At 37.3% G+C, this 22698-nt stretch overlaps 4 protein-coding genes across 10 annotated transcripts in view; 3 read left to right on the top strand and 1 right to left on the bottom strand.

Moving 5' to 3' along the window:
* Window positions 1–22698, bottom strand: part of LOC131000554 (uncharacterized) — a 407676-nt gene that overhangs the window by 311439 nt on the left and 73539 nt on the right. The gene's annotated exons all lie outside the window — the stretch shown is intronic.
* LOC130998010 (uncharacterized) lies at window positions 693–1376 on the top strand. Its single transcript, XM_057923448.1, has one exon. It carries the CDS (start codon window positions 693–695, stop codon window positions 1374–1376), a length of 684 nt encoding a protein of 227 aa, XP_057779431.1.
* Window positions 1832–7812, top strand: LOC131000531 (homeobox-leucine zipper protein REVOLUTA-like). Of its 3 annotated transcripts, none has more exons than XM_057926496.1 (19): window positions 1832–2906; window positions 3009–3308; window positions 3595–3748; window positions 4013–4098; window positions 4216–4306; window positions 4422–4517; window positions 4610–4723; window positions 4799–4882; window positions 5009–5164; window positions 5254–5328; window positions 5438–5544; window positions 5667–5835; window positions 5949–6134; window positions 6233–6313; window positions 6405–6539; window positions 6629–6963; window positions 7050–7155; window positions 7226–7375; window positions 7452–7812. In XM_057926496.1, the coding sequence occupies exons 2-19, from the start codon at window positions 3079–3081 to the stop codon at window positions 7608–7610; spliced, it is 2514 nt and encodes an 837-aa protein (XP_057782479.1). In that variant the 5' UTR covers window positions 1832–2906; window positions 3009–3078; the 3' UTR covers window positions 7611–7812. The 3 variants fall into 3 exon arrangements, with proteins under 3 accessions (XP_057782479.1, XP_057782480.1, XP_057782481.1); XM_057926497.1 differs by having other exon boundaries at window positions 1926–2724; XM_057926498.1 differs by having other exon boundaries at window positions 1985–2906; window positions 2991–3308.
* LOC131000530 (uncharacterized) lies at window positions 13960–21623 on the top strand. Of its 5 annotated transcripts, none has more exons than XM_057926494.1 (19): window positions 13960–14304; window positions 14915–15018; window positions 15162–15248; window positions 15389–15464; window positions 15560–15634; window positions 15716–15769; window positions 16054–16113; window positions 16211–16327; window positions 17049–17143; window positions 17229–17434; window positions 17665–17762; window positions 18145–18248; window positions 18411–18573; window positions 18904–19020; window positions 19209–19291; window positions 19643–19781; window positions 19983–20012; window positions 20180–20250; window positions 20508–21623. In XM_057926494.1, the coding sequence occupies exons 1-19, from the start codon at window positions 14266–14268 to the stop codon at window positions 21325–21327; spliced, it is 2538 nt and encodes an 845-aa protein (XP_057782477.1). In that variant the 5' UTR covers window positions 13960–14265; the 3' UTR covers window positions 21328–21623. The 5 variants fall into 5 exon arrangements, with proteins under 5 accessions (XP_057782477.1, XP_057782476.1, XP_057782475.1 ...); XM_057926493.1 differs by having other exon boundaries at window positions 20505–21623; XM_057926492.1 differs by having other exon boundaries at window positions 18901–19020.

Genomic DNA, 22698 nt, shown 5'->3' with positions numbered 1-22698 from the left:
TTTGTATCTATTGCTTGAATTGTCCTCCTCATAATCAATTTTATAGTTGGACGTTTGAAATAACAATTCAAATTATTAAATAGTTATAACTTTTTTGCGCCAATTCTATCTCAATTTTTTAGTTAACAAATTTACAACGATGAAATTGATAATAATGAGAGATAATTTAAACAATAAAATTTTAAAATTGAATTTTGTTTTTCAATTTCAAACTTGTGTAATAAAATTAATACCGGAATGCTTTTCTTATCACCGTAAAATTGAAGTGACATGCCCAAATGAAGCCAAAATTAACGAAGTGTTGTTTCAGCATCTCAACACTTTCAATTCAGATAGTATTAAGCGCAAACGTAATGTGTGAATTCCCCAAATATTGAAAAAACATAAGATAGGCATATCAATTTTAGAATAAATTAAGTGTTAATAGGCAAAAATGCCCTGTTATTTAAGTTGTATGTTAAAAATGACATACTTGAACAATTGGGAATGGGAGGGATACTAAAATGTGGGTGGATAGATGGGTGGGGGCAAAACCGCTTAACCTTGTGTTTCCTAGACTGTTTCTGCTGGTTAGTGATAATCTCGTGTCGGTTGAGGAGTCGGGGAGGTGGGTGGATGGAGCATAGGTTTGGGAGTTTAAGTGGAGACGAGAGTTGCTTGAATGGGAAAAGGGTTTGGTTAATGAATTACTTATGTTCATCTCAAATGTGGAGTTAACTGCAGATAGTAAGGACACATGGAAATGGAAGGCGACGAAGGATGGAGAGTTTACAACCAAATCAGCCTACTCTATCTTGGAGGCAAGCAACACCGAGAGCCATTCACCACAGCTACACATTGAAGCGCTTTCAAATGTTTGGGACGTTCCGGCTCCACACAAGGCGAGGGTGACGGCTTGGAGATGCTTGAGAAACAGGCTTGCTACATGTGATAATCTTGTTAAGAGGCAGGTGGTGCTTGATACCGTTGAGAGGCGGTGCAACGCATGTTTTTCGAGTGAGGAAACGGCGGATCATTTGTTCTTGTTTTGTCCAAAAGCTGTCATGGTTTGGGACTCAATTCAAAGATGGCTTGGTGTTCAGACGGTCAGACCAGGTAATGTTGCTCAACATTTTACTTCCTTCTTTCATCTGGGACGCGAAAAGAAAAGCAAGAAGGTTCTCAAGGCTTTATGGATTGGAACTGTTTGGCTCTTGTGGAAAAAGAGGAATGAGAGTAGATTTGATGGTGAAGTTTGGGAGGTTAGCTGCTTGGTGCTTGAGGTGAAAGGTAGATTGTGGAGTTGGATTAAAATCTTCAATTTGCATGTTGTTGAGGTCGATTTTGGTGTTTGGTGCTCTCATGATTTTGTTTTGTCTTCTTGTATCAAGTTCTAGGTATCTCTGGTACCGTTGATGTACTCTAATAAAATTTCATTTTTTGTGATAAAAAAAATGTTAAAAATGACATACTTTATATATTTAAATATTTTATGTCCAAATTAAGTGAAGAATCTATTTTAATTTATTTGATTGAATGTGAAAGTTTTATATATTTGATCGATTTGACAACTATCGCTCAACGATTTGACAGTATACGCGTATTTTCAAATGAAGTTTTTGATTAATTTAAGATGTGGGATAATGTGGAAGGGGGTTAGCCGGTGGCAGAAGATTTGGTGAGGTGTGATTTGACAAAAGCATTTAAGGCAGACAATCGGAGGAAAATCTCGTCTCGTTCGTTTCTGTGGGTCGTCCTAACACGTCATTTCAATCTTTTATTTATAATTCAGTTTTCCTTTTCATTTTCTTTAATTAAGCAATAGTACTCGTACAGTATAGAATTTCATTTCATTTGGTGGCCTACGCCTACGCTTAGAAACAGAAATACTAATTAAAAAATAAAAAAGTGAATTAATAGAGGGAAAAGAATTGGAGAGGTGCAGGTGCAGGCAGCAGGCAGACGCAGGGGGGGGGGGGGGGGCACTGCAGCAGTGTGCAAACTCTGCAGTAGCCACCATCATCACCATATAAATTTAAACACACTTCTGCCCCATTTCCGATTTCCGAGCTATAACCATTCCTTTCCATTCTCTCTCTCTCTCTCTCTCTTTTCATAGCCACACGCACCACACCCTCGTAGCTGTGCAAACATACTACTACTACTACCTGATCGCACTGTTTCTCTTCCTTTTCCTCTCTTCCAAATTTTTTATCTCCTCTAATTTGCAATCCCTCCTCCAACCGTTTCTTGTTGTGCTTGTGCGTTTGTATACCAAAAGAAAGAAAGGAAAAAGGAAGATGTTGTGTTTAGTGTGGCATTTTTGTTTCTTCATGTATCTCTTTGAGCCCTTTTGACATGTCTACAGTTTCATCCCCCCTTTTTAGTTTTCACTCCTGCAGATCTTTTAACGCTTTCAAAAATCGCCTGCCTCTCTTCTTCTTCTTGGAAAAGGGAGAGAGAGAGATTCCTTTGGATATGGTGTGATATTTAGAGACCCTTGTGGAAAAAAATCATTTCTTTTTCGGTATTTCAGGAGAAAATTTATTCGGTTGAGCATCGGCTGCTTCTTCAGTTTTGGGACTTACTTATTCTGAAGCAAGGAAAAATTGTGGAGGATTCTGTGAGTAGGCAGTGCAAAAGGAGGGATATATTTTGTTGCTTTCTGTAAGAAATCAGGGTTTCTGCGTGCCAGAAGTTGGTGGTTTCACCTTTCATTTGGTGAAAATTCGGGGCCTTTTAGTGGTGAGCAATTATAGTAATTTGTAACTGCTTTTTGCGCCCAAGTCGTATACGAAGGTGGTTTCTTGTGTGAAAAAGGAGAAGAGAACAGATTAATTTTGTCACTATGCATATGATTCATACACGCAAGGCTACTTAGATTTCGTTGAGCAATTTTTGGCTGTTTACCTTTTTTCTCTTGTGAGGTGAGCTCTAGAAGTGGCTAACAGTATTTCTGCCTCAATCAAGATAACCAGGAAAGTTCTTATTACTATTAAATAATATCCAAGAATTCTCCCCTGCTTCAGAGAATCTTTGTCAAGAGCTGCTCAGTTTATTCAAGATACTAGCTTTGGAGTATCTTCAAGTTTTACAAAAATGGCTATGGTGGCGCATCATCACCAGGAGGATAGCAGTGGGAGCATTAGCAAGCATCTTGATGCCGGAAAGTATGTCCGTTACACGGCGGAGCAGGTGGAGGCGTTGGAGAGGGTGTATGCCGAGTGTCCCAAGCCCAGCTCTCTACGCCGCCAGCAGCTCATTCGGGAATGCCCTATTCTTTCAAACATTGAACCCAAGCAAATCAAAGTCTGGTTTCAAAATCGGAGGTATACTGGTCTTGGTTAATATTCATTTTTTTTTGGGACATTTTTTAGGTGTTTTATTTTATGCGGTTTTGATTCTTGTGTATCTTGTTAAGAATGGCTGAATTTGGTAGTTATGACTTTAAATGTGAATGTGAATGAACGTCATTGAGTAGGCTGATTGTAGAAATCTAGGAAGCTGTTGAGGTTCAGGTCTTATTGTGTGGTGAATTGTAATTATAAACGGTGCAATGTTGGAATGTATTGACTTGTTGTGGCGCGAGAGGTAAGTGTTTGTGAACGAATGTAGGTGTCGAGAGAAGCAGCGGAAGGAATCTACTAGACTTCAGAGCGTGAACAGAAAATTGACTGCAATGAATAAGCTGCTGATGGAGGAAAATGATCGCCTTCAGAAGCAGGTGTCGCAGCTGGTATGCGAGAATGGATACATGCGGCAACACTTAGTATGTCGTCTTCTCTGCTTTTGCTTTATTATTTTCCTCTTCACTGCTGTTTCTACATTACAATTGTTTGGGTAGAAGATGTGTTTAATGCTGTATTGTGCATCTTATAGTGCTCTATCTGCACTAAATGTGTATTAATGCTTTTGAGAAATTGGTTATTATAGCTCACTTGAGATGCTAGACATAGGAAATGAAGTTTTATGGATTCTGAATCTTTTTCTGTTGCTATTCTATCACCTTTATAAATTCTGAAAATTTCTGCAGACGCCTGCTCCCACCACTGATGCGAGTTGTGAGTCAGCTGTCACGACTCCTCAGCATTCTCTCAGGGATGCTAGTAACCCTGCTGGGTAATTTCATGATCTTGTTTCTTTTCAGTCGTTGTGCCCCAACAGCTCCTCTACTGAGTGGTGGAAAGATCCATGTTTAAGCTAATGCTTTTCTTTCATCTTCGTTGCCTTTGACAGACTCCTCTCGATTGCAGAGGAGACATTGACAGAGTTCCTTTCAAAGGCTACTGGAACTGCTGTTGATTGGGTCCAGATGCCTGGGATGAAGGTTGGTGTCATCTTATAAATCGAATTCAGCAGTTCATTATGTTCCTTTTTCGAATTTCATACATGATCCTATTCTTACGACCCCTAGCTGAAGCACATTTGGTTTTTATTGCCAGCCTGGTCCGGGTTCAGTTGGGATCTTTGCCATTTCACAAAGTTGTAGTGGAGTGGCAGCACGAGCCTGCGGTCTTGTGAGTTTAGAACCTATAAAGGTAATAAATATATCTAGTTCTATTTTCCCTCCCTGAGTCTAGGCACCAAAAATCTGTTAGGGCTCTGTCTAAAGAACTGTCGACTTTTACAGATTGCAGAGATCCTTAAAGATCGTCCTACTTGGTTCCGTGACTGTCGGAGCCTTGAAGTTTTCACTATGTTCCCTGCAGGAAATGGAGGAACCATCGAGCTGCTATATACACAGGTTAATGTAGTGATAAAATTCACATCAAATTTGTTCCTTGCTTTTGGAAAATAAATGATGGATAATTGCTTTCAGACATATGCCCCAACTACTCTGGCTCCTGCCCGTGATTTTTGGACTCTGAGATACACAACCACATTGGAAAACGGCAGCCTTGTGGTATGTGTTTTTCTGAATTAGAAGTTTTTGCATGATTTGCTTGGGGACAGATTTAGCAGCTACTAGCTAGGTTGCGTTTTCATATTTTTGATATTCACACCGACCTCCTTCTGTTGATCAACGAAGGTATGTGAGAGGTCGCTCTCTGGTACTGGGTCTGGCCCAAACGCAGCTGCAGCTTCACAGTTTGTGAGAGCTGAAATGTTTCCATCTGGATATTTGATCAGGCCGTGTGATGGTGGAGGCTCCATTATCCACATTGTAGATCACCTTAGTCTCGAGGTCATAACCTTTTTTCTTGTTTGAGCTTTGCAAGCCGTACTTTTCTTAGATGGCTTATTCTCGAATGACATTTTTGTCCCATCGTCCAGGCTTGGATTGTGCCAGAGGTCCTTCGCCCACTCTATGAATCTTCAAAAGTTCTTGCACAGAAAACCACTATTGCTGTGAGTACAATATCTACTTATTTCATATTCCAAATGCGGTCAAGGATTTGACAGAAACATGTGCTGACGTGCATAGTTCTTTTATGACTAAGCACTGTTATTTTGACAGGCGATAAAATATATTCGGCAGATAGCTCAGGAGACGAGTGGCGAGGTTGTATATGGTCTTGGTAGACAACCGGCTGTTTTACGCACTTTTAGCCAGAGGTTAAGCAGGTAATCCACTTTTAATATTTCTCACTCATAAATGTTGCATATAAGGATTGCCAATCTTACACTTGCAGCATTGAAGTAAGAATATGGGAATGATTAGCAATCTAAATGTTTATCCTCTGCAGAGGCTTTAATGATGCAGTTAATGGGTTCAACGATGATGGGTGGTCGATATTGAATTGTGATGGTGCTGAAGATGTGGTGATTGCCATCAGTTCTGCGAAAAACCTAAATAGTGGGTCTCTTCCCATGCTCGGAGGAGTTCTCTGTGCAAAAGCATCTATGCTACTTCAGGTGCTAATTATTCGACAATTGTCGAACATGAGAGCTTTTATAACAATTAATATGGTTGTGTTATTTACTCGTTTTACTAACCTATGCCTGGATTCTGTGTTTTTACGTCCCAGAATGTCCCTCCGGCAGTGCTGGTTTGCTTCCTAAGGGAGCATCGATCAGAGTGGGCGGACTTCAACATTGATGCCTATGCTGCTGCATCATTGAAAAGCACTTACGTGTATCCCGGGATGAGGCCCACTAAATTTACCGGAAGCCAAATCATCATGCCGCTAGGCCATACTATTGAACATGAAGAGGTTTATGTTATCCTATGATAAACTTGTGTGCCATAACTCCATAGAAAATCGAAGCTCTTGTACATATGGAGCAACCAATAATGGAATTTGCATTGCAGATGCTTGAAGTCATTCGACTGGAAGGACATTTACTCAGTCATGAAGATGCTTTTATGTCCAGAGATATTCATCTTCTGCAGGTGTTTTTTTTATTTTTGTAAATTGATGATTTTTAAGAGGCATTTCGATCTCTTCGTGGCTAACGTTTTGGGAATCGATTCTTATCTGCAGATGTGTAGTGGAATAGATGAGAGCGCTGTTGGAGCATGCTCGGAGCTTGTCTTTGCACCAATTGATGAGATGTTTCCGGATGACGCGCAATTGCTGCCTTCTGGCTTTCGGATAATCCCACTCGATCCAAAACCAGTTGAGTTCCTAAATCAACTCCCTATTTGCGATACTTGCTATTTATGTATTAGTTGATTGAGTTTCATAATATCCTCTCAATCTGGCAGGGTGACTTGCAAGAATCGTTAGCCTTACACAAGACGCTAGATTTGACGTCAAGTCTGGAAGTTGGCCCTGCTGCGAGCAACAACGGAAAAGTTGCTGGAGGAGCTTACAGTGCTCGATCTATTCTGACTATCGCGTTCCAGTTCCCATTTGAGAGCAATTTGCAGGACAATATTGCTTCAATGGCACGCCAGTATGTTCGTAGTGTGATTTCCTCTGTGCAGAGGGTTGCTATGGCTATCTCTCCCTCGGGAATAAGCCCTTCGATAGGTTCAAAGCTATCTCCAGCCTCACCGGAAGCTGTGACCCTTGCACATTGGATCTGTCAAAGTTATAGGTACTACTGATTGTAGTTTCGTGGTCACGCACACGTGTGCAGAAATCAAAAGGAAACATTCCTAACATTCTCCTCTTTTGTTGCAGCCTGCATACTGGGGCAGAGCTGCTTGCAGCTGAATCTTCGAGTAGTGAAGCCTTGTTGAAATCGCTGTGGCATCACCAAGACTCCATCTTATGCTGCTCGCTGAAGGTACTCGTTAAACATTCCTGTTATGCCCGTGGTGAAGTGTCCATAACCGGTGCTGTTTTGTGATTGTCAGGCGGTGCCAGTGTTCACGTTTGCGAACCAGGCGGGGCTGGATATGCTGGAGACGACTCTAGTCACTCTGCAAGATGTTACTCTAGACAAGATATTCGACGATTGTGGGCGCAAGGCGTTGTTCTCGGAGTTGGCCAAGATCATGCAACAGGTGAGTTGAGTTGGTGTGCGTTGGTAATCATTGTATACCGGATGCATGCAGCTGAAAAGTGGCTTGATATTCGCAGGGATTTGCTCACTTGCCCGGTGGTATCTGTATGTCGACAATGGGGCGCCACATCTCGTACGAGCAGGCCGTTGTGTGGAAGGTGTTTGCGGAGGACAGCGCGAACGCGAGCGACGTGCACTGCCTCGCCTTGTCATTTGTGAATTGGTCCTTTGTGTGAATCAAGTTTGATTGCCCAAGAAACGGTCGACATCAATGGATGAGTGCTGCTCCCAAGGATTTTGAGGGATGGCGCCAATCGAGATGGCTTGTGTTAATTTATTTCACATTTAATTGATGCTGGAATGTACATTCTGCTGTCATCTTTGTTGAGTTTTGAATTGCATTTGCTCAATTTAGAGAGAGAAAGATTAGATGTGTGAGTCTTCATTTCAAACATTATTATCTGTTTCTACACCTACAAAATATAAAGGCAGATAGGAAAGAAAAAAGATTAAAAAATCAATTGAAAAACTCACTTTTATTCATAAAAGTTAAAATATAATCAAAACCCGTCCCTCCATCGGCACCACAGCACTGCTCATTTTTCAAAATCTCCAATCAAAATCAAAATCTGAGGTGGGAGGGAAAGACTTACAAATTCGAAACAACTAAAGTTATTGGGTCCAATGGAAACGGCCATACAATCTCCATATAAAGTTATGCCCACGCACGGGGTTCATTCGGGTCAACCAAGATGTTATTTGACGACTATGTCAAAATAGGGTCAGTGATAATTCATTCTAATATCATCACAACGGTTAGGATTGAACCTCTAAAGGTAAGGGCTGCCAAGGGCCAACCGGAACCGGCGGTTCGACCCTGAATCGGTCCCGTGGTCAACGGTCCGGGCCGAACCGCCAAACGTTAAGGGCTTCGACCCTTGGCCCGATGTTAAACCCTAAATCGCCGATTCCGGCGCGGCAACCGAGGGTCAGCAGGCGGCAGGCCTAGGGGTGCAGGGCTAGCCTTGACCGGCAGGGCTATTGGGGCACGGACGGCGAGGCGAACCGCCGGTTTGGGCGGTGAACACAAACGATGAATTCATCGAGTTCGAACGATCCGAGGTCGAGGAGGACTACGATTAAGTAAGTTAAGGTAAGAGAACTACGTGGGCTTTGATTCTTCATTATTCAATGAAGATACGTAAGTCACTCAATTTTAACATGGTATGATAGTCAATTAGCAATATATTCACTTATTTCTAATAAAAAGAAAAAGTGTATGTAATAAACATGGTATGAGATCAATGAAGTTTTATTTTCCACCAAATAGAACATGAGATAAAAAGAGTGGAGATACTAAAGTGTGATAGATATTTTTCCATATTTTTTCCCTTCTTTTTTCATGACAATCTTATAATCAAAGAAAACATACCCTAAAGGGACACGGAGCAACAATTTACCTCCGCCGTGAAAAAGAATATGGCTAAAAGTTTAAACTTTTATGGAATTGAGTATGAAGTTGCTAGGCGCTCACCACCTATTCGATTAAATGTTTCAAATAAAAACCATATATAATTTTGTTATCTTAATTTAATTTTTTAACTGTCATTGATAATTCATTTAACTTTTGTAACTTGGGAGTTGGGATATCATGTCAATTTTAATTTATGCATAATTTGAATTTGGTAATAAAATGGCTAATCATAGAATTTGTGCATTCTTATTATAATTTTCAAAATTGGAACACGAACTTGGTCCTGTTTACTTGTTTTTTCTGATGCCCTTTTAACCATTCATGTCCTTCATGACACGAATAGAGGCTCGGATTCCCTTTCTAATGATTTATGGGATGCTTTTGAGCACGCGCGTCGACATATTGTTATTAATTTTTGTCATGCTAGAAGACAGGCTAATTAATAAAGCGGCACATGAGTTAGCCGCATTTGCTCTCGTTGGCTCTCTGGCTCCAATAGATTGTTATTTTTTATTAATGTAAATTTCGATTTTCCCTAAAAAAAATATGTATCAGCTATCGATCCATATATTAAAGCATTTCTTAAAAAAACACCAATAATTTAAGGGATTATGACAAAAAAAATACACGAACTTTAAAAAAATTGCAATTTTCACACGAACTTTCAGTTAAACCAAAAAATACATGAATTTATGTTTTTTGTTGCAATTTTCACTTGAGTTTCATTTTCAATGAAATTAAAGTTTAATTGATAATCGAAAATTCACCTGATGTTGCTATAACTTCTAATGATGATGAATATTTAGAAGCTCGAAAGTTTAATAAGGCAAAAGTTTATATATTTAACTTATTTTCAACTGACAATTAAGCTCTAATTTCGTTGAAAATCAAACTTAGGTGAAGATTGCAATAAAAAACATAAATTCATGTATTTTTTTAGTTTAATTGAAAATTCAGGTGAAAATTGCTACTTTTTTCAAAGTTTGTGTATTTTTTGGCCATAACCCTATAATTTAATTAAATACAATAAAACAACATTTTAATTGGACAGTAAAAACAATGTAAAATTCGCATGTCTATATATGGCACGCGCCATCCTCCTCATCAGATGCACACAAACACGAAATTAAAGAGAGCATGCGAATTAAAAATTTAATAATATTGGAAATAAGTAACCACTCTCATTAAATATAAACCAAATGACAGCTGTCTTGCCGCTTTTGATTTACTTTCCCCTGCACTTCTCACTAGTCCACTTTGTGCCTTAAATTATGAATTTTCACCTTTACCTTTCAATTTCATTATTCAAACCCAATTAAGGTTCTAATCGTTCCACCCCGCTTAAACTAATGTGTAATTAGAATTAGTGGCGAAGACACAGCATTAACGGAAAAGGCAAATAATTGGGTGGGTGGCTTTTCCAAATTCAAAACATTAATAATCCCATCCCACGTGATTAGATCGACATTTTTCGGACTATGCGAGGACATATCTGGAAATTAAATTATTTGATTGGGATCGCACGTGACCCGCGCTTTTCACGTATATCTTGCATGGACTGCTGCCTGCAACCATCATCGTGTATCTATGCATCATTTTTGTTTTAATATATTATATATACACACACAAATATCTTGGAAAATATTTATACTGATTTTTTATTTTTTTTGTAATCATAACTATATCTATATGACTACGTAATACTGCATTCTCAGGTGTTGTACCTTTTTCTTGTGTACGTAGCTTCAGTAATAATTGAACGTATGAACTAATTCACTTTAGTGTTAACTATTGAGTTTATTAGTGTATCGTGTTTATATTTATACGTTGATAATAATTGTAAATGACAAATGTAATTAGTGAGTTAAGACAAATTTGCCACACAAACTGCTATCCTTTTAAACATGGATGATGAATTTAATTAATAGAAATGAAAAAAGGAAATCATAGTAGGAAAGTAGAAAGCAATAATTATACTCCCTCCGTTCACGATTTAATGCCCCACTTTGATGTGGACACGGAGACTAAGAAAACTGAAAAAGATGATGTGGATGAAATATAAGAACAGTTGACTAAAGTGATAAAGATAGTTGACTAAGGCCTAGTTTGATAACATTGGTTGGTTTGGGCTTGGTTGTTGTATACTAGAAGGCCCATTGTTGCTAGGGCATGACTAATAGTCTTTTATTATATTTGATAGGATTGTTTAAATGTAAGATTATTATTTTCAAGTGTTCGATAGCACAGTGTATTCACTGGATTCATAATTGAAATTACAAGCTTGTCCTTACAACATACAGCAAATACCAAGCCTACCCCTCGCTTCTGATTTCCGTCAACAGCTTCTGAGAATCTGAATTCCGCCATTATTAATCCTTGAAGCCAAGAATGGATTGTTGTAGTATCTCATTTGGAATTACAGTTCGCAGGAGCCAAAATTTTATGTCGACATTTTCACACCATGGATCCTACTCAACAAGGTAACACAATATCTATATTTTCAGAAGTGTTTTGGGTTGAAGAGTGTTGATTCGAATCTACATACAATGTTGTGATTATATGAACTGTTGTTTTTTGTTGGGCATAAGCATTATTTTCTTATTTTGTCTAATCATTTTTTGGCTTTGTGTAAGCAATTTGCGATTTCATTTTTTTCTGTTCGAATATTTTTTTTCATTTGAACTGAATGCCATTGTTATGAAGGTGCCATTGATTTGTTATGAAGGTGCCATTGTTTTTGTCTATATTATGTTTACATATCAGTTTTTTTACATCCGTAGCTTCATTTGTACGTAATAAATCTTGATTTTTTTTCTCTAATCAGTTAGATATGCATATGCTAATGTATATTTGAGTGAGTACTCTGAAATAAAGATGATACATTGGGATTTTATAACCAGTTCTACGGAGCCTTCTTCACGACAAAGAAGATGAAAATGGCAGATTTGATGTTCCCAAATTTTTAAAATCGATTTTCAGAGGGCAAATATGAAATTTGAATTTTTAAATGAAGTTGTGCCCTCCTTGATTAATGTAAACCGGCACCCAACGCCGGTTAATTAAACGAGGCGAAACAACATAATTAATGCGGGCCGTTGGGCTGATACGGGCCACTTTGGTTATTTTCCAATTCTATCAAACACCAAGTACATGTCAGATTAATTAACAAACTAACGTATCCAACCCTATCAAACTGGGCCTAAAGTGATAAAGGTGTTGTGAGTGAGTCTGCTAGTTTTAAAGTGTAGTAAATATAAAGTATAAAAATGATAAAAGTGTTTTAAGGTGGGTCCATTAGTGGCAAATGGTAGTAAATATAGGAAAAGAAGAAAAGTAAACTGGTACAAAAAGCAGAATATGACATTAAATTGTGAACATATTTTTAAAGGTAAGTAGGACATTAAATTGTGGACGGAGGGAATATGTGTATGTTGGCCTAGTGATAATGGTGAAGTCATGAATCCTTAACGATGGGCTAAATTTTTTAGGCAGTGCCGTCTTGTACATGGGTGCAAGTCGATAACTTTGAGCCCAATTATTTAGGTGAAAAAGGAGCTATATTTCATAGCTCTAATACATTATAAATAATTTAAGAAAGACGAGCTAGTTGTTTAAGTTTGAGAAAACAATGATAATTAATTTCGACGTGTACTCATTGATTAAAATTAAAAACATCACAAAATCTTCTTATTTTCAATTGTTAAGAAAAATCTCATTCTCTATGTTCGCGACTAAATTGCCATTTACCCCTTATATTTCATACAATTTCACAAGGCGCAAGCATGTGCAAAATATTTTTGAATTTGTAGGAATGTTATTTGATTAATAGCTGAAGCATATATATGAACCCAATATTTGAAAACAATATGAATTATTAATTTTTCTTTTCATATTGGGGGTGAGCCAATTTTAGTGATAGTGATAGTATGATTAATACTTAGGCTAAACATTTAATATTCGAATGATCAAATTAACCAATCATACGATCTTTTTAAACTATTAATATCCCCTAAAACAGTAAACATTGATTATTGGAAATGTAGTTGAGAACAATGGACAAAACCACACAATTTTTCTATTGATAATTTAAAACTTATTTGAGTTTAATAAAACATTGAACTTAAAAGAGAATCAACTAATAATTCTAAAACAATATTTTTTACTAACTATAATTTGTTCAAACTTAATTATTTATTTCTTTTCGATGGGAGAACGAAAACAAGCATAATGCGTAATCTTAACGTGACAAATTTCGCTAAATGATGGGCAATCTTATTCGTGTGATTTCGGCAAATTTCTTTTCCTACACCAACTATCACACGAGCTATTGAGAATGAAGAAGTTCTTGTGATTTCGTTCGGAGAATTTTTATGTTGGGGTAATTGCCCTAAATACATTACCTTTCCCCATTTTTTGGAATTGCACATCACTTTTAAAATCCGCCTCATAATACATAACCTTTATTTTTCTTCTGGAATTGCACATGGTCAATCAACCACCAACCGGAAATTAATATAATTTTTATGTTCAATTCAAAGGGTAACATGATAAATATAATTATCAAATAAGTTAAGTCATAGTAAAAATTTGATAAACACAATATATTATACTATGTGGTCCTATAATTGTCTTATAATTTGTGCTCCTTATAAGATTCTACCACAAGATCATGATCTTACAAATACTTTATAGATTAAATGCAAACATTTTATACATTAATGGGAAGTGGTTTGTGATTTGTATCATTGTATGTTAAGTAAAAAAATTATTTAATCATACGTGATCCAATAAACTAAAATTGCATAACATTGACTTATCAAAAAAAAGAAAAATCATAACACTGAACATGATACATATATAGCAATTTGAAAATGAAATAAAATATGGTCAGGTCAGCCATATTAAAAATTGGGATCCGATGTCACAATTCGTCCCATTGCCATCAAGTCAGTGTCTCATTCGACGTTCAAATTTGATTTAGATACAACTAATAGTACTATTAAATATCAAATTAGATATAGATTTTTTTTAAAAAAATGAATGATAGTAAAATTGTTCTGATTATTTTATCCGTGTGTACGCAATCAGGCAATTTCGTCGGCTTCTGTTTCCAATTTATACCTTCACCCAATTAATAAATGAAGAAAATAACTGAAAAAATTGAAAGAAAAATAAAAAGTCTGTAGCCGCGCTCGATCTTTGCGGCTCTTTCGATCTTCGAAGGATTAGGGTTTTCAATCTCCACTGCTCATCTTTTGCCCCAATTTCTCCCGCATCCCTCGTTTAAAATTTGAGCTAAATCCTCAAATTTCATGCCTGGATTCGATTTTTGAGCTCACAGATCTACTCAGCTCGCTCTATTTATCATTTGCTTAGCCATCCGTCTCCACCCATAGCAACACGGCCGCGCAGACGCCATGTTCTGGAAGCTCACTGCTATGTCCGCTTCATCTCCTGTAAGTAAAGAGGGAAGTTGTTCTTTAGTTTGCGTATACTTTTTCGCTATCGAGTTAATCAACGATTAAGTCACTAAATTTTGTGTTTTAGTAGTTTTGAGCTTGAATTTAGTTCTGAGAAACTTGACGTCATGTTTTGCTTAGAATAGCTATGGAATTATTATTTTTCTGAAAATTTGTTCTACATTTCGCGATTTTAGTAAGAGCAGTTGGTGCTTTTATGTCGGGACCTGTATAGAATTTTCTGGTTGTGCACTGGAGCTACATATTTTCTGGTATTTTGCTGCTGATTGAACTCTGCAATTGCTGGTTGTGATTTCACGAGAACATGCTTGAAGCTGCAGCTTGTACTATTAGTTTGTGGAACGTAGTGGGGAAGGAAATGACATATGTTTTAGATATTTCTTATTGTTTTGATTGGTAGATTGTTTGATATAATGTCATCCACAGCCTAGGTTACGGCTAGCCTAACATATAGAGATATGCTTGCACATTGGCCTATCTCCCGTATGCTTCTCTTTAGCGCGGGGCTACTCATCAGTAATTTTCTAGTTGCTCTGTCATGGTTGACGCTAATTTCTGATCTGATGTTGGCTCATGTTGGGTTCAGGTTGAGGCTGTGCTGGATAAGGAAAATTTTACTTTGGAAGAACTTTTGGATGAAGAAGAGATAATCCAAGAATGCAAAGCATTGAATAGCCGTCTTATTAATTTGTATGATCGGTTGACTGTTTCTTTTGGCATTTTCTAATCTATAAAAGGAATTTTAGATTTCCTTTTATGTGGAAATAATCATGAAATCATGATCTTTAGATTTCTTGGTTGTCTTCTTAAGTTGTTAAGTAAATTGATTTCAGTTTGAGGGATAGGGCTCAGGTGGAGCAGCTACTGCACTATATTGTTGAGGAGCCTCCTGAAGATGCAGATAGCAAACGAACTTTTAAGTAAGTCAATGTTGTTAGAAATCAATCATATTGTCTGAAGATTTTTCTCGGTTCCAATAATTTACTACAAAAATGACCATGAATGAACTAGTCCTTTTGGAAGATTTTATTTGTTTTTTAACCTCGTTTTCACTATGCAGGTTTCCTTTCATTGCCTGTGAAATTTTTACGTGTGAAATTGATGTCATCTTGAAGACTTTGGTGGATGAGGAAGAGGTGCGATCATGCTATTGTTCTACTGAGAAGTGCATGCATGCTGGTTTCAATTTTTTGGCTCACCTTATTGTTTAACTGAATTATCTGTCTTGCAGCTTATGAATTTACTCTTCTCTTTTCTGGAACCAGACCGTTACCATAGTGCACTGTTGGCTGGGTATTTTAGTAAGGTTTGATTGATTATTCTTGTATAATATTTTTTGACCAGTTGATTATAGCAAATTACTTGTTAACTGCATGGTGCATTTCAGGTTGTGGTATGTTTAATGCTGCGGAAGACCGTTCCTCTAATGAATTATGTTAAGGTGATCTTCATATTACTCCTTCCTCTGTGTATTATTCTTAATTGACTGAGTCTTAATGGCTAAGTGAATATGCTATTACATATTTATGAAAATGTGGAGCTGAGAAATGTTTGGAGTTAAGGAGTTTATTTATTTCTTTAGTTTTGCTGGGATGCTAAATACATTGATCGGTAAAGATGTAAAAGTTTCGTCTGATACTTTGTGAAGCATGTCTTCGTTTAATAATTGGAAGAAATGTTTCTAATATGAGCATTTCTAATTCATTCTGATATCACTTGCGTCAGGCTCATCAAGATGTATTTAGGCAGCTGGTTGATTTGATTGGTATCACATCCATAATGGAGGTTGGTCTTGAACTGTTTGCTTCTTATACATCCAATAGGGCTATCTTATTACCACTGTATTTGGTTGATTCTAGATTCTTATTTGGTTTTTCATCAGGTCTTGGTGCGACTTGTAGGTGGAGATGACCATCTCTACCCAAATTCTTTGGATGTGATGCAGTGGTTGGCTGACAGCAATTTGTTAGAAATGATTGTCGATAAACTTAATGACTCAGTAAGTGGATGTTTGAAGAACCTGTGGCTTTTCTCCTAGGAATCATCACAATTGATGTAGTTGTCTAGTTTTAATGGCTAGGTGAATGGTGTATTCATACATTTCGCTAACTGTTGTATTTCTCGCAGTTATCTGCATATTTTTACTATCGAATACAAATATACACATTCCAGGACTGTTCTGGATTGCCCTACCTCTGCTTCTCCACACCTCAAGCTGTTGCTACTTAATGTTATCTGAATATGCTATAAAAAAATTGTATTGCCAATTTTTGGTTGTCAGCACGATATAATGCCGATGCTTGATTGTGTTTGATTAAGTTTGTATGGTCTTCTATGCATGTACTTGCTGATGGCACTGCTACTATGTGTTGTTAATACTAATCTGCTATTTATCAGGGATTGGTTGTTAAAGTAATATAATGAGGAACTTCATAGGTGTCCATTGCTTGTGCTGTCATGCATCTTGGGACGATGAAACTATCCTGTATCTTCATTCTTAAATTGTAACTTGGATTTCACTCAGGTTTTTCATTCTTCCAGATCTTAACATGGCTTTTTCTGAGATTGAAAATATGGACTTAAGAGGACTAGGCTTTACTAATATCATATTTGGCTGGTTTAGCTTGTAAGTTTGAGGATAGTTTGCTTAGCGCTCACTTCAAATAATGACTCAGCCCTGTTTGTGCTATCTGAAACATACCGTTTTCTTTGCCATCCAGAATCCCCCTGAAGTACATGCTAATGCAGCAGAAACATTATGCGCTATAACCAGGAACGTGCCATCTCCTCTGGCCACTAAACTATCGAGTCCAGGGTTCGTAACTGTCTAATATATTTTGTTTTAACTATGGACATTTCTGTGAATATGTATAATCTCACCAACTTTCCCTAATGTGCAGCTTCGTGGGTAGAATATTTGGTCATGCACTCGAAGACTCCCATTCAAAATCTGCCCTTGTCAACTCTCTGTCTGTTTGTATTTCACTATTGGATCCAAAAAGATCAATGCCTTCACCAGTATTTTACTCCTTCAGAAGTCAACATGTGTATGAACCACCAGTGCATGTCAATCCTGATACAGTTGGTGCTATGCTTCCAAAACTAGGTATCTAGCTGCAAATTGTTGATAAAATCATAAAATACCTTTGGTATAATATTGTGCTTGAGGGGAAAAGGACCTGAATATAGCTCATTTGTAGTTGCCTCTTGCACTCTTGAACAACTAGATTTTTCTGAAGCCACTGTTTTTAGCTTCTTCTGTTGTTGTCTATATGTCACCATGGTTTCTGATTTCCTAAAACTGCATTTATAAGCCGGGATGTCTTTTGTGTTCAGGAGAGCTCCTGGTGCTTTTGAATGTTTCATCCGATGAGAAGGTTTTACCGGTGACATATGGTGAATTGAGGCCTCCTCTTGGAAAGCATCGATTAAAGGTTAGTTAACATGCTATTGTGACATTCACGTTAGCTCCTCTTCCCTAGCCTGCATTTTAACCACACTAGATAAGGATAATTCAAAAGTTGTGTGATTCTAATTCTACTTTTAAGTGCACTAATTAGTTTTAAGTATAGGAGCCAACGTAATATTATTGTGGTGTGGGGGTAACAAACCAATATTACTGCTATTGTACAAGAACTCAATATTATCTTGATGTCCGGACTCTAGTTTTCTAATTCTTTTTAACATTAATATAATACCCCTAAGATATAATGTGCACAATTCATTTGGAAATGTAGGAAAAAGTCATATACTTTGCTATTGGTGTAACTCTGCTTCTGTCCTCAACTTTAGTGTTACTGTGGTACCTGATTTCAGGTTGTGGAATTCCTTGCTGTGCTGCTAAAAACTGGCAATGAAGTGGCAGAGCAGGAATTGGTCAGCTCTGGGACAATTCACAGAGTCCTTGATCTCTTTTTTGAGTAAGAGTTTTGATGTTCCACTACTTAGCTTATCCTTTTTAGTTATATTATGTTTAGCAGCAAAGTACGGCCTTAATTAATGCCTTAATGGAGCTTAGTGTCTCTACATTGGAAGGTATACTGCCTTATCCCTTCTCCAATGATCCTATTTTTCTGGTTCAGGTACCCCTACAATAATGCTTTACATCATCACGTGGAGAGCATATTATATTCATGCTTGGAAAGCAAAAGTAGTACCATTGTTGATCATCTTCTTGTGGACTGTAATCTGGTAGCTAAGATTCTTCAAGCAGAGAAAAATTCGACACTTGGTGAACTTAATCAGGTAATTTTTCCCAAATTGTTTCTTGTTGTTCATGCATACTTGTCTCGTGTATATTATTCTGTTTACTTCCACCTTTATGAAGGGAGAATTGAAGTTGGCACCTGCATTCTAGAACTAGAAAGCTGAGAAATGCAAGTACTGTGGTTCAGGAAGCCACAGAGTATAATCTGTATATGATGCATTTTATTCAACTATATGGATATCATGATCTTCTCTAACTTTTACATTCTGTTTAATATGATTAATAGATGTGAACTACCATGGAGCTTCTGCTTACCATCTCTCTTTCTATTCTTCTGTGAGTTTTGACTTATAGTTGTGGTTTAGCAGCCAACTCTGCCAGCTTCTGGAAGATCTGCTCCTCGAGCAGGATACTTTGGGCACTTGACACGTATATCAAATAAATTAATTCAGATGGGGAATATTGAAATTCAAAAGCATCTTCAGGTTAGTTACACGCTCAGAATTTCTCCAATATTCATGGCATGTTCCTGCTTCTTAGATCTATATCTTAGGTTAACAGATTTTTTATTAAAGATCTTTGATTTTAGTTTAGTAAGGTAGTATGTAAACTTATTTGCTATGTTTCTGAATTTGGTTATCGTAGGTTATGATATATTTTATATGCTTTTCAGGAAAACAGTGAGTGGAATGAGTGGCAGACTACTATCTTACAGGAGCGTAACATAGTCGAGAATGTTTACCGGTGGGCTTGTGGGTATGCATTCTCTCCTTTCTCTCCCAATGACCCTGAACAAATTGTGATGGTTGCTGGTGTTTATTATCTTATTACTACCAAAGTTAAACGTGAAAATAATTTATGCACTTTACGGAGGAAGCTTATAATTACAATACAATAGTAGCTTTTTACTTACCTGCCTCTGATATTGGTTTTAGCAGATTAGCTGTGGTTGAGGGTGTGGGCGGTATTTAATTTTATCTTTCAATCACTATATATTGTTCATTAATATTGGGGTTACTGCAAGTCCCTTCTATCTCTCTGCATGGCAAGTTTTCTTGGCCCTATTAGACTGTAGTCCTGAGAATTATAATTCTCTCTTCTTTGCAGCCGGCCAACTGCACTTCAAGACAGGACCAGGGATAGTGACGAGGAAGATGTTCATGACAGGGACTATGATGTTGCAGCTTTGGCAAATAACTTGAGCCAAGCATTTAGATACAGCATATATGATAATGATGATGCTGAGGTAATGTAAACAATTGGTATAAAGAAACCTGTATTTGACTTTCTCCATGCATGACTACAAAAAATCTTTCTCCAAACATGAAACAGCTGTATAAGTTATTCATCATTAATTACTGCCAAGTGCCAATCATTTAGATAGAGCATATATGACAACTTTTTCCAAGCATGAAGATATCTATTGAGGTGTGTATTCATTGTGCAGGGTAATGTATCTCTTGATCGTGATGATGAGGTAATTTGGCCTCCTATTTTCCTTGCCCTTTATTTACTTAAGTTGAAATTCAATGTTGTTTTAATTCATACCTTTACTCTGAAGAACAACCATGGTGGATTTTTTAGCCATATTGATCCTTATGGTATTGCCTGAGTATTGACTCATGAAATTGATGAAATTTCTAGGATGTTTACTTTGATGACGAGTCCGCAGAAGTTGTAATTTCATCCTTAAGGTTGGGTGACGACCATGGGAGGTGAGTTCTGTTAGTTCACTTTTTTAAATAACATTAGGTGTACAAATTTAGTAGTGAGACTTCTAGGGTCTGTTGGTATTCTGACGGGGGAGTCCTCAAATTTAACTTTGATACTGGTACAGAGTAAGGGTTAGTAGTTTAATATTTCCCTAGCAGGATGTCAGAGGGCAAAAAACAGGGAGCTTTGTTAGAATGGCTTCAAGAGTCTAGGCGTATCTCATTGTTGTGTGATGTTGCTTTTTGTTTCTATGCAGCAGTTTGTTCACAAATTCCAACTGGTTTGCGTTCCAAGATGACAGATCTGGTGGTAATGAAGCTACCGGCACCTCATCTTCTGATGCGCTAGACAATCTTAAGTTGAATGGTACATCAAATGGTGGTGACAGCAGCGCTGATGATGAGGTAGTGGTTGGAGAGATTGAGGAATTATCCGCAAGTAAAACTTCTAGCAATGGCTCATCTGCTGCCACAAATCCTTTTGTTGATGAGTTCATTGCGAACAACTCCAGTGTTGGTGACTCAGTGAATGAGAAAACTGGTGCCTCCAACGACCTGGGTTTCTTTAATTTTGAGGCACCAGAAAATGACGATCCATTTGAAGACAGGCCAATGCCTGAATGGGTAGCATGGGGTGAAGTTTCAGATCTTCAAGTTGGTGGGTCTAGCCTGAACCCCTTTGAAGACGAAGGAGGCATGGCAGACAACAATGTGCATTCTGTAGAGGCGAGTAATGCTTCGTTTAGTACCACTTCAAGTGGAGGCTCCCTACCAAATGGGACATCCAGTTCTGCTGATTCCTGCAACGACTCAGATATGCCCGATTCTAGTCAGAGGAGTGTTGTTGCGCCTTGTTTGTTTGAAGAGGATGTTGAGTTTATTGGCGTAGAGTTAGAGGGTACAGAAAAGGCTATGGAGCATGCTCTGAAGGAAGGAATTGTAGGAGAAGCGGGGCCGCTAAAAAGGAATATCATACCAAATAGCCTAGAGGAGTCAGATGATGGCGGTGCTGGTATGAAGAAGGAATTCAATGACGCCAATTATTGGAGAGTTGATCAGGAAGTTGCAGTGTCAGAATAAACTAGAATCAACCTCCGAACCGCGATGGTGGTGCGTGCCGTGGAGGATTATGCAGCTGACATATGTACAGTAGTACGGTATGTTCTTGTTTGATTAAATGGGATGTTAGTTGTTGTGTCTGATTATTTATTTCAGGGTTGGTTCAGTTTTGTCCAAGTTATTTTGGGGGCATTCTCCCCCCGTCTTTTCATTAAGACGTTCACATTTGCTGACAATGAAGAGACCATTAGTTGTGTAAGATGAAATATCAAGTGATGTTTTCACTTTATAGAATGCGTTGAGTTGGTTAATAGTAATACTCCTTCCCTCCCAGCTTTTAATATTCAATTTTTCTTTTTTGGCCGTCTCATATTTTAGTATTCATTTTTATTTTTAATAAAAGTAGATGATACTCTTACTCCACTTTACTTATTTGAATACTCATAAAATGTGGGATTTTTATTTTACTCATAACACATTCAATTATTTTATTAAAATTCGTGTTATATTCAAAGTTGGGATAAAGAGCCCGAGAGAGTATTACATTTTTTGCACGAGTACGTAATTCAGCAGTTGGAAACCGCCGCCGCCTTTTTGTAGGTTGAAAAATTATGTGAAAGCACAAAAAGAGAAGACGATCACGATCTCTCTTTCCTTTCCATGAGAGATCCAAACTATTCTCTGACCAAAGATTCGTTTCATACTTAAACTCCGATCCAACATAATTAAAATCCTTAAAATTTCTTATTCATTTTTTATTTTTTCTATTGTAATTCCACATCAGCCTTTAATAAGCCTAGTTAGATTTTCATTTGCTCAAAGAGAGTCGGATGTTATATTAGTAGTATAATTTTTAGATAGCTTGTTATGTGCAACTTCTGTGATTTGGATCGTTTTGATATAATGGTATATTTTCTTTAAAACTATTTCTCCCATTTAAATGTTTATATTTTTCCTTCAGTCAGAATCTCAGGTCAGGACACAAAAACTCAATTATTAATTTCATCATTCCAAAATATTATCATAAAAGCTTGTACCACTCCATCCACACAAATTATACTTGAGGGTGTGTTTGCTTTGAGCTACAAGAGAGGGATAACCTACATTTATCACTTTATACTTTGTTTGTTTTGATGTATAAAAAAATTTAGGCAGATTGTATAATTTTATACCTAAGAGAGTGGATAAATATATTATCCTTCAAACTAAATACTAAGATATAACAAATATAGTCTCCACTTTAAGTAGTAAGTTTATACCTTATTATATTATCCCTTCATTTAAATGGATAAAAAACAAACACACCCTGAGTGTATATTGTAATATTTCTATGTCTATATAGTAATAACAATTGCGGACTGTTCCGTTTTAAAAAAAATAAAAAATGATTGC

Source organism: Salvia miltiorrhiza, chromosome 8, assembly GCF_028751815.1.
Source record: "Salvia miltiorrhiza cultivar Shanhuang (shh) chromosome 8, IMPLAD_Smil_shh, whole genome shotgun sequence".
Lineage (NCBI taxonomy): Eukaryota > Viridiplantae > Streptophyta > Magnoliopsida > Lamiales > Lamiaceae > Salvia > Salvia miltiorrhiza.
This window is presented reverse-complemented; position numbering and strand designations above follow the sequence as displayed.